The 12239-nt window shown below is 47.3% G+C and overlaps 1 protein-coding gene across 3 annotated transcripts in view; it reads left to right on the top strand.

Moving 5' to 3' along the window:
• The window catches only part of CLCN4 (chloride voltage-gated channel 4), a 73515-nt gene that overhangs the window by 45342 nt on the left and 15934 nt on the right, over positions 1-12239 (top strand). For all 3 annotated transcript variants that reach the window (XM_060002228.1, XM_060002226.1, XM_060002227.1), the window contains exons 5-8: positions 2363-2485; positions 8882-9088; positions 9195-9275; positions 10248-10793. In XM_060002228.1, the coding sequence (XP_059858211.1) occupies positions 2363-2485; positions 8882-9088; positions 9195-9275; positions 10248-10793 (957 nt within the window). The remainder of the gene's footprint in view (positions 1-2362; positions 2486-8881; positions 9089-9194; positions 9276-10247; positions 10794-12239) is intronic.

Below are 12239 nucleotides of genomic sequence, written 5' to 3'. Positions count from 1 at the left end.
CAAAGAATGCTTGTACGGAACGGCAGTCACTCCCCATTTCCCCCCAAGTCTGCCAGTCCTAGGCAACCACGAATCTACTTTCTTGTGTCTGCAGATTTCCCTGTTCTGGACATTTCATGTAAATGGAATCATACAGTCCGTGGACTTTTTTTTTTTTGCTGTACGTGGGCCTCTCACTGTTGTGGCCTCTCCCATTGGGGAGTACAGGCTCCGGACGCGCAGGCTCAGCGGCCAGGGCTCACGGGCCCAGCCGCTCCGCGGCATGTGGGATCTTCCTGGACCGGGGCACAAACCCGCATCCCCTATATCGGCAGGTGGACTCTCAACCACTGCGCCACCAGGGAAGCCCCTGTGGACTTTTGTGTCTGGCTTCATTCACTTAGCGTAATGTCTTCCAGATTCGTTCGTGTCATACCATAGATTGGTACTTTATTCCTTTTCATGGCCAAATAACATTCCATTGTCTGGATAGAGCACATTTCATTTCTCCACTCATCAGCTGAGTAACATGGGTTGCTTCCACTTTTGGGCTATTATGAATGATTTTGCTTTGAACGTTTGTCTACAGGTTTTTGTGTGGACATATGTTTTCATTTCTTTTGGGTAGATACCTAGGAGGGGAATTGCTGGGTCACATGGCAACTCTATATTTAACCTTTTGAGGAGCTGCCAGACTCTCTTCCAGAGTGGCTGCACCACTTGAGACTCCAGCAGCAGTGTATGTGGGTTCCAGTTTCCCCACATCCTCACCGACCCCAGTTGTTATCTGGTTTGGATTATAGCCCTCCTAACAGGTGTGAAGTGCTGGCTCATTGTGGATTAAGTTACCATCTTCCAGTGCATCTTAGGAGCACGTTACAGAGGATGTTTGTGGGCCTTCTGTGATGGGAATATCCCAGGCCCAGGGGATGTAGCAGTGAAGCACAGACCTGTTGCTTGCCTTCATGGCACTCCAAGCTTCAGATCCACATACACATCTTAGCTGGGGAAAAGGGTTAGTTTCTAACCGAATTCAGTGGTTACCACAATGACTGTGGGTCATCAACAGATCAGAAGCCCAGGTGAGGGGGAGTTAGGTTGGAACGATTCACATTAGGGGCAATGTGAGGACCATTCAAGCTAGAAGTGTTCTTGGAAGATAGATGTGATCCCTTTATTCTCCTCTTCCCTCTCCCGCTCTCTTGCCCGATTGACTTAATGCAGCTGAAGACATTTGGAATGCACTTTGCCATTTGCTAAACCTCTTTCTCAGTGGAGTTGAAAATTAATTCCTTCAAATCTCAGAAGTAGACCGGGATCTTGAAATCTCACACATTCTCAGTGCTCTCCATTACTTCCAAAAATACAAAAATAAATTCTCTACTTGAGTTGATGGAGGTGGGCAGGCAGAATTGGCTGGGCGCCATGTTTGATTTCTTCTCTCCTATTTTGGGGGGAAATATGGCCGTCTAGCTTTTCAGCCATTTCTAAGATTTATACTTTGATTCAAAGAATTACTGTTAGTAAGGGTGAGACGTTATTTTTAGTCTCAAAAAAGTCCATTTTTCACTAGGTGAAATGTATTTCTCTGTCTGATTTCTCACCACATAGGGTGTGAATATCTGTGATTGTTAAGGCTAGAGCCATCTCGTGGAGCATGTTTTTGCATTTTACAGGCACACGTGTAGCCGTGCCCACAGCCTGGCTTGTAGGTGCCCTCACTTTCCCTCTCCATCACGTGCGGCATCCAGATGGTGGCAAGAAGCTGAGGCCTGGAGAATTGTGGTCTCTGCCCACAGACCAGGTCCTCAGCCTCAGAGACCTCAGACTGTGTGTTTGGTTCAGAAAATGTTCCCCACACATCAGATAATTTGAACTATTGGGGCGGGGCCTGAGACTCTGCATTTCCAGCCCACGCCCAGGTCCAGGGACCACATCTGGGTAGCGGTATTCTGAAATGCAGTTCCCACACTTCCTCATTGGCAGGGCAGCTGCGTGCTGCGGCACGGATGTGGCCTTCATGAAAGCAAAGAGGCTGATCCACCATACACGAGACCAAACAAACCTTCCCGGGGCTCGAAGGCAGAATTTTCTCTTACACCTTTCATTAACTTGAGGGCCCGGAGCCATTAAAACCAAGCCTCATTCACAGTTTCTATGACTGCTGAGATCTCACCTGGTAGAAGGTGTGTGTACACAGCTCCCGGAGAAGCAGCCAGCGCTGTGTGTGTGAACCGACTGTAGCAATAGCAGCAGCTGATAAAGCCAACCCTGCCTCTTCGCTGACACAGGACCCGGAGAGAAGCTGCCTGGCGGAGGGGCAGGTGCGTCGCTCGGTTCTGCGGTGGCTCACGTGTTCTTTCTTGTTCTGTGTCTTGTTTAGGGTGCCAGCGCTTACATTTTGAATTACCTAATGTACATCCTGTGGGCGTTGCTGTTTGCGTTTTTGGCCGTCTCCCTGGTACGAGTATTTGCACCATACGCCTGTGGCTCTGGTATACCCGAGGTGAGTGGGGGCTGAATGAATTTCTTTTGTGCCAATAATAAGAATAGCAAATGTTTACGTGGTACTTCTGTGCTAAGCACGGTTCCAAGCATTGGACATCTGTTCACTCATTTAGTCCTCACAGGGAGCCTATGAGGTAGGTACTGTTATTCTTCATTTGACGGTTGGGGAAACTGAAGCACAGAGAGGTTAAGTAACTTGCCCAAGGTCACTAAGCCGGTGAGCTGGGAGTCGAATCCAGCTGTCTGGCTTTATGCTCTGTTGCTTCTCAGCTGCTCAAATTCTTGTCTTTACAAACCAGGCATAACCCTTAAAGCCTGTGGAGTCAGAGTCCATCAACCACACACACAAACGTGGCACTCTAGTAACTCATAAGTGCGTCTATGATGGAACGTGAAAGAGGACAACGGTGGAGGTTTACTGCTCAGAAAGCTTACTGATGAGTAAACTCCCTCGCCACGTTTTGCTCTTCTGGTGACAGGGTAATAGCAATCTTTAAAAAATGAATTCCACGTTCAGTACATGCGCCGTGAATGCACCCTTGTGAGTTTAGTGTTCTTATAAATATTTTTCAGCACTTTCTTGTAACCAGAGTATGAGGGAAGTGACCTCATCGACCAGGAGGAATGCCCAAGACCAAACTTCAAACCAAGGAGATCTGCTGGGTTAGAATAACGATGCTTGAGCAAATTCCCGAAAAACCCACATAGTAAAACTTTTAGCCAGAAATCATTTTAAAAGCACTTAGATGATCATTCTAATCATTGCTGTTCCATTCTCCTTCACGTCGGTGCTTCAGCAGCGCCCATAGACGGTGGAGATGCCGAGTTGATAAAGATGTGAGCGGTCATGGCAGTGCACCCACACTCTTTGGTGGTGTCGCCAGCACCGCCGCTGGTCTGGGCAGTTCATGCAAAGGGCTGGGGTAATTAAAGGATCATCGAAAGGAAAGCTCAACATTGTCTTGATCCAGGAAAAGATTAAAAAAAAAAAAGACTATTTCATGCTGAACTTTGGATGGTTTATATGAGCGTGTTGCTGCAGGAGCCTGAAAAATAAGCTGCAATACCATCCTGTTTCCTCGGTACAGCCACTGCTGCTCTAAGGCACCATATGCATTCCTAAAAATCACAAAACTGCATCATCAAAACCACAGAGCTTGTGGGGAAGATGGGGCGAGGGGCACAGCACTCAGAAACTTCACTGGTGACACATGAAAAAGACAGGAACCTCATAAAAGCAGTAGCAGAGTTAGACACACGTTAAATGGTTAAGAAATGTGTGAATACTCCCCTAGTGCATGCGTGAGCTGGGAGTCGTCTGAGACGTGTGCCTGTGTGCATTTTGTGTAGCCCTGCACGGCTCGATTCGCAGCTGCAGTTTTCCGCCTTGTGTTTCTCCCAGATGAAATTGTGCAGAAACAGATGCGAAATTGGCATTATGCTCAAGTTCTGCCCTGACTGCATGAATCACACTGGAACAAATTTGGGTTTTCCAAACAAGTGTTCAGGCAGAACTGACTGCGTTTTATTGGATATCGAAGACCGAAGGCACCTGGGACACTAAAAAGAACAGATTACTGTTGGCATCTCGGTTTCTGATCGCAATGCCCAACAGCACGCGCTTTTGGACTCCAGCCGCCTATCAAAATAAGGAGATGGCCAGTAGGGAACTGGTGGGGAATTTAAAGCAGCAATAAAAGATGTGGGGGCAATCCCATCTTCCCCTTCCAAGAACCAGAGGTGCGTGGCTCAGCTCTTAGACAGACAGGGAACTCTATCTGGGAGGGGCTGGCTGGACCTGGTCTTCGTCCAAAGCGGGCATCTTTATTTGTGACAGCTGAACTCAAAAGGAATAAACTACTGAGTTGAGCATTGTTTCCCGTGTGACAAAGCACAAGGAACACACTGACATGGATAAAACTCATAAAAGCGGTATCAAGTGAAAAAAGTAAGTTGCAGAAGAATATCTAAATAAAGTATGAATCTATTTATGTAGAGTCCCTAAAACAGCCAAAATGAAACAAGCATACTGTATAGTGATATACATATGTGCTAAAGCTATAAAGAAAGGCAAGGGAATGATTGGAGGCGGGAGGAGGAAGGTTCCACTGAGGAAGCAAACAGGGCTTTCAAAGGTACCTGCTCTTCTGTCCTAAACTTGGTAGTGGGTACATGAACATGCTTTCAGCCGTATATAATATGTAACAGGTTCATGTCTCTATTTATAAAAGAGTTCACAATAATCTTTTCAAGTACCAGGAGCCCAATGGAGATTTCATAATTAAGCTTTGGTTATTATGACTCAGTAGTAGAAAATTTTCCCTATTATTATAGTAGAGCTTGAAATTCCTAACCTAAGGGTGCAATACCTACCCCAGTTCTTGGAGGAGAGGGGCAGAGTGAAAAGTAAGTGCAAATAAGTAGTTCCTGGATATAAAGGATGTCCTTCCAGTTAAAACCCAACAGACCATGCAAACAGCTCTACTCAGTTTGAGATACAGGGCTATTCTTCACTTCAGGAAAGATACTAAATGAGATCTTTAGAAAATAAACTTCCCATCGTAGGAGGTGATCGGCAGTGTCGGAACAAACTTTGAATGCAGTGCACTTCTGAACAGTTTAAAAATCACTCATCCGGGCTTCCCTGGTGGCGCAGTGGTTGAGAGTCCGCCTGCCGATGCAGGGGACGCGGGTTCGTGTCCCGGTCCGGGAAGATCCCACATGCCGGGGAGCAGCTGGGCCCGTGAGCCATGGCCGCTGAGCCTGCGCGTTCGGAGCCTGTGCTCCACAATGGGAGAGGCCACAGCAATGAGAGGCCTGCGTACTGCAAAAAAAAAAAAAAAATCACTCATCCTTTATAATGTTTGCTTCTGAAACATTTAGATTACTTTGGATGACAGCGTTACTGACCAGGGTTCTTGACCTCCTTAATCAATAGAAAGTGATCAGAGGCCAGGCAAGAAATTCAGGCAAGGCTTTATTGGGGCCCGAGCTGTAGCAGGCGGGGAGGGAGAACAAGTACAGGTGCCCTTGCTGGCCTACTTGCTGGGGGGCAGGGCGAGCTGGTTCCTGATATGCGGTGAGGGGAGGGGTGTGTCCAGGGGTCCGGCCGGAGGGGAGGCTTAGGGGGTCTGCCCACCCCTTTGGTGGTGTTGAGTGCAGGGGGCATGCGCAGTGCCCTGCTTTTGCTCCCGGCTCTTCAGAAGTGGCAGTGGGGCTTTTTGGTCTCTTTGTACCTTGTTGTCCAGAATTTGCCCCAACTGGGCATGCATGCAGTTACTTTTAGTCCCTTATACTTTCTTTGTATTTTGTTGCTAGGTGTTTGTCCAGGTGCAAGCATTGCAGCACTGCAGCAAAGGGTCCCAGGTCCCAGCCAGTGTCAAAAACTCCTTTGAAACATTAAAAAAAATACAAATTTAGAGACCATTTCTTTTCTGTGTAATAAATGCTCTTGTATTAGCTCTACAAAGCACATTTAAAAGTGCACACTAGTTCTTGGGCTTCAGAACTTAGAGCGAACTGGGCAAGGATGACTCTACTACTATCTGCTTCATTCATAGAACCACTGTGGACCGTATAAGAAATCATGTCCTCCTAGGGACTTGCCTGCTGGTGCAGTGGTTAAGAATCTACCTGCCAGTGCAGGGTACACGGGTTCGAGCCCTGGTCCGGGAAGATCCCACATGCCGCGGAGCAGCTAAGCCCGTGCACCACAACTACTGAGCCTGTGCTCTAGAGCCCGCGAGCCACAACTACTGAGCCCGCGGGCCACAACTACTGAAGCCCATGCGCCTAGAACCCATGCTCCGCAACAAGAGAAGCCACAGCAATGAGAAGCCCGCACACCGCAACAAAGAGTAACCCCCGCTTGCCGCAACTAGAGAAAGCCCGCACGCAGCAATGAAGACCCAACGCAGCCAAATAAATAAAATAAAGAAAAAAAAAGTAATCATGCCCCCCTAGAACTTACTTTGAGTTGATGTTTCAGTTCTATACAATGTGAACTCTCTCACAAATATTTATTTGCCAGAGAGGTTTTAAAGTTACCACCATCAAGTCACAAATGTGCTGCAATACATCGCCCTAAAGCCCTGCTTGACTCAGTCTCTGTTGATCCAAATTAAAGCAAGCGATTGGATTTTGGCATCTACTGGGAATGAATTTGCCTTCTTTAGTCCCTAATTTGATCATGACAATTTTATAAAGTCATTTTAGAGAATTACAAAATACCTCTTACATTGTTCAATTCACCACATGTCATGGCTGGCAAAGGCTCAGGTAATTTAGATGCTTGTAATTTTCTAAATGGTATTACGCTCTTCAACTGTACCCTGGGGTCCAAATCCACATTAACTAACTGACAAAAACTTATAGATAATTTTATTCTAGGCAACACAAAAGGGCAGGATTGTGGCAGGCATACTAAAACGTCCCTTAAATAAAGGGATCTGAGATCCCCAGAGCACAGGCTCAAATAGGCCCACTAGCACTAGTTAAAGACCAGTTTAACCACCGCTAGTTTGTCTGCCTTTAGTTAAAGGCTAGTTCAAGAAATACCATCTGATTGTAGAGCTGGAAGACCTCACTCGTGTTCTCTAGGAAGGATCTTAGTGAGTTCTTTAGAACGGATGCCCACACGCTCACTCACTGTTGGTCTTCCTCCTTGAATTAAGAAACAGATCTCTATCAAGAATTCCTGAGATGGAAATGGTCCAGTCACACCCCTGTAAAATTGCTAGGATTAGTTCACTTCACGACCCTCTCCAAATCATCACAGGTGACATGATGCCAAAGAGTGTTTCAGGACCTCCCTTAAATATTGAGTAATTAGGAATACCTGGACTGCTCTTCTCAGGACGAGAGCAGTGCTTCTCTACTGGACTGCATTTTAGAATCACCTGGGGAGGCTGTAAACCTCCTATGCCCAGGATACACCTCAGACGAGTTACATCAGATCTCGGGGTGGGGGGATAACTCGTCCTCACTGGTGCCTAATTCTCCAGGTGATGCCACAGAGCGCCGGTGGAGAACAGTAATAGCTATTTGAGAAACTGATTTCTTGGCGCCCACTAGGAGGCTCTTTGACGTTATGTAAACATCCTGACGGTGACAAGAGCTGAGACTGTCCCATTATGTATTATACAATGGGAAAACGGATACTGACCAAGAATTTCATTAGCTGACTCACTCACTGTCTAATAAATCTCTGATTACAGGCTTGTAAATTGCTAGCTGGGCAGTAAACATTCACTCCATTTCAGCCAGTCGCAGGAGAGGTTGAAGGTAAAATGTTTCTTACCCATTGGTGATGCTTCCGTATCCAGAAGAACCCTGTTTTGGGGGAAGAGGACTCCAGTAGATGAAGTTAATCACTGAGATGGGCACCCCGTTGAATTCTAAAAGCGTTATGCAAATTCACGTGCACATTTAGGGAGAAAGCCATTATTTGGCATTTACAAAACAGTTGCAGGTCTGAAAGTGGAGCACGAGGCAGCTCCACCTGTAGTCAAAGTACTTTTCAGTACCAGGGGGCAAGATTCAACGGAAGGGAAGGGGTTGCCGTGGATTCAGATACCCTTACATCCCCCAGAGGTGCGTTATTAGAATGTTGAGCATCTTCTTTTTCCAATATTGTATTAAGAATATTTTCAAACATACAGGAAAGTCGAAATAATTGAGCACCCATATACCCCTGGCCTGCATCAGGGGTTGGCAGACTTTTCCGATAAAGGGCAGAGAGTCAATATTTTGGGCTTTGTGAGTCAAGAGGCAAAATTGAGGAACTATTCTCACTAAAAGACCGGTAGTCTTGTTTACATATTACATTTAAAAACATTAAAAGCCCTCTTAGCTCGTGTGTCATACACAACAGGCCGTGGGCTGGATTTGGCCCATGGGCCATAGTTTGCCGGCCCTGATCTAAAGTTCAATTGATATTTTGTTGTATTTGCTTTGTCACATAGCCAGCCAGATGTCCCTTTATCTTGGCCATCTTTCAGTAGTGAAAAATTAACAGTTAAAATCAATAGATACAGAACAGTTAAAATCAATTTTCAACACAACAGAGGGTAAAATGCACAGGATAAATGCCATAAATAAAATGAGACTGATAATTACTTACTCAGTCCTCGTTATGATCTCTCATTACTCTCGGAATTAGTAAGATTTACTATGCATTGAAATTGTTTCAGGGTTCCATTAATATATAAAATTAGGCGTTAATATAAATTCTCAATATAAAATTATAGCTAAATTAACAACTAAAGCAGCCTGTCCTCCATATGATTTAGTGAATCTCAGTTTGAAAGATGCTTCTCAGAGGAGGGAGAGGTTACTTTCCTAGCCGTGGCGCTGAAGCGGCTCACTCCCTATCGTTCTCCATCCTGTGTTTCAGATAAAGACCATCTTGAGTGGCTTCATCATCAGGGGCTACTTGGGCAAGTGGACCCTGCTGATCAAGACTGTCACCCTGGTGCTGGTGGTGTCCTCGGGCCTGAGCCTTGGCAAGGAAGGGCCGCTGGTGCACGTGGCATGCTGCTGTGGCAACTTCTTCAGCAGCCTCTTCTCCAAGTACAGCAAGAACGAGGGCAAGAGGCGCGAGGTGAGCAGGTGCAGGATGAAGCGCCCTCCCACCCTCTCCGGGCTCACCAGTACCCGCTGATTTGCCGGAAAGGCCTCGGGCTGACGGGGAGCTCTTTGCTTCGCAGGTGCTGTCAGCTGCGGCCGCTGCTGGGGTCTCTGTCGCCTTTGGTGCTCCGATCGGGGGTGTGCTTTTCAGTCTGGAAGAGGTGAGCGTGGGCTCTGGAGGGCCCCGTGGTTCTGAGCGCCGAGGAACACATGGGGGTTCGGGGCGGCAGGAGGCTTCCCTCTCTAGCCCTCTGAGGACTAGATGCGAAGGAGGATTGAGAGATTCCTGCAGCTCATTAAGGAGCCGCAGTGTTCGCCATGAAATACGTGTTTTCAAGTCCTGTTGAAAACTTGCCAGTGTGATTTCTGGGGGAGATTTGCAGTCTCCTCTCTCGTTTTCATAAACAACACAATGAAGCATTTTTATGTTTTGCAACGCAAATGGATCTAGTCCAGCAGTTGGCCCACGTTGTCTCTAAAGGGCCAGGTAGCAAATATTTTAGGCTTTGCGGGTCTCAGGGCTCGGTCGCAACCACTGGGCTCTGCCCTTGTAGCGTGGAAGGCGCCGCAGACAACACGTGCGTGCGCGGCGTGGCTGCCTTCCCACAAGACCTTCCCTATGGATGCTGAAGTTTGGATTTTATATCATTACCACTTGTCACTAAGTCTTGTTCTTTTGAATATTTCACATGTCACAAAATAATTCTCTCTTCCCCCACCCATTTAAAAATGTACAAACCGTTCTTAACTCACGTGCCCTCCAGGTACGTTTGCTGGGCCAGGGGTTTCAACCCATGATCTGTTGTCTGGAGAATCAAATCAGAGGTTTCTTTTCTTTTAGGAGGGTCTCTGTGCCATAAACAGAATTATGATGAAGTGTTCTCATTTCTCTTAAAAAATAGCTCAAACACACCTTGACTAGCATCCGTTCCAATTTTAGACATAGAGTCCTTTAAGTATCTTTGTTAGTGCATTTGGGCCATACTCACACCTAGGTTGAGGAAGTGCCCATCTTTGGTCTTGAGTGTGACTTTGTGGCCTATGCCAGCAGGTGGCTGCTGATCAGGGGCTGGGGCTCTGGGCAGCTCTTTCTTCCGCCAGTCTCTGATTTTCCACCTGTTCGTTGGTCGCAGGTCAGCTACTACTTTCCCTTAAAGACTTTGTGGCGGTCCTTTTTTGCGGCCCTGGTGGCAGCCTTCACGCTGCGATCCATCAATCCCTTTGGGAACAGCCGCCTCGTCCTCTTCTACGTGGAGTATCACACGCCCTGGTACATGGCCGAGCTCTTCCCCTTCATCCTGCTTGGGGTCTTCGGGGGCTTGTGGGGAACCCTCTTCATCCGCTGCAACATCGCCTGGTGCAGGAGGCGCAAAACCACCAAGCTGGGGAAGTACCCGGTGCTGGAGGTCATTGCGGTGACCGCCATCACTGCCATCGTCGCCTACCCCAACCCCTACACGCGCCGCAGCACGAGCGAGCTCATATCCGAGCTCTTCAATGACTGCGGGGCCCTCGAGTCCTCCCAGCTCTGTGACTACATCAATGACCCCAACATGACGCGACCCGTGGACGACATCCCCGACCGCCCGGCCGGGGTCGGGGTTTACACGGCCATGTGGCAGCTGGCCCTGGCGCTGATCTTCAAAATCGTCATTACCATATTTACCTTTGGCATGAAGGTAAGTGAAGGGGAGGGAAGGTGTCAGGGGAGGGAGGCAACCTCTATCCTTCTGGGGATAGCACCCTAGTCCCCAGAATAAGATTGTGACGAGGGGAAAAGGGGAGGTGACCTTTACTGAACGTTCTCATGCGCAGGGCACTTGACATTCTTTTAATCAACAAGAAACAACGCTTTTGATAAACAGCAAGCCTATGGAATAGAGATTTATAACCCCATTTTACAAGTGAAGAAGCTAAGGCTTGGAGTATATCATTCATATGGAGACATGTACAGCTTGGTGAATTCTCACAAAACGTACACACTTGTGTGACCAGCACCCAGGGCCAGGAGCAGAACGCTGGGAACCCCCCAGAACCCCCTTGTATTCCATGACTGTTGCTTTTTGTGGTATTCTTACGAATTAAAAAAAACAAAAGTCTAGGGACTTCCCTGGTGGTCCAGTGGTTGAGAATCCGCCTTCCAATGCAGGCGACATGGGTTCAATCTCTAGTGGTAACTAAGATTCCACATGCCGAGGGGCAACTAAGCCCGCCTGCCACAGACTACAGAGCCCACGCGATCTGGAGCCCCCATGCCACAACTAGAGACAAGCCTGCGCGCAGCAACGAAAGATCCTGCGAACCGCAACTGAGACCCGACACAGCCAAAATACATAAATAAATAAATAAAAATAAATACTAAAAAAAGTCTGAGAAGCTGTGCACTTGGGTGCAGTGGTCAAACACAAACCTGAATTTTTGCCTTAAGAACAAGGAAGGATGAACGTTATTAAACAGGTGACTGTCTCTGATGCAAAGGGATTTATTTTCTTCTGGTGCCTGCTGGGAGAAGCCTGCTTTGAAGGTACAGGGGATTAAATGATGGGGGGATAAAGGTTGCTGAGAAAGGAACAATTTCCTCAGGAATGTCTCACACTCTGGAAATCACACCCGAGAATCCAAACTTAACTTGAATTTGGGTAAAGATCCACTTGCATCCTCAGGTTGATGACAGCTGGGGGGCGGGGGTGGGGTAGGGGTGACGTAAATGCAGCTCCCGGTCAGGATCGGCGGTCACATGCAGTCTCCACAAACAGAGTCAAGTCTGTTCTGTAGCACATGTCTGATCACTAGAGAAATGAACATGTTTTTCATACAGCAAAATATAAAATACGCTATTACCAAGGCCTTTCAGTTTCCATGGTCTGTTTCTTTGCTGCATTTAGCCTGGCTTGAAAATATTCAGAATACTTTTCGGAAAATGGACTTTGTTAGGAAGACGGACCTGCCCCCCATCTCTCTCTGACAGGTGTTTGGCCACTGTACATACAAGAGGGCAGTAAGCCCGTGCCAAGGTTTTTGGAAGATGCAGGGCAGCTACACTGATGCTTTTAGCTTCTTTCTTTGACCTGTGAACAGTTGAGGCCTTGCTTTTCCATTTTCATGCTGTGGCTTGACATTTAATT

The sequence above is a fragment of the Delphinus delphis genome, chromosome X, assembly GCF_949987515.2.
Source record: "Delphinus delphis chromosome X, mDelDel1.2, whole genome shotgun sequence".
Taxonomy (NCBI): domain Eukaryota; kingdom Metazoa; phylum Chordata; class Mammalia; order Artiodactyla; family Delphinidae; genus Delphinus; species Delphinus delphis.
This window is presented reverse-complemented; position numbering and strand designations above follow the sequence as displayed.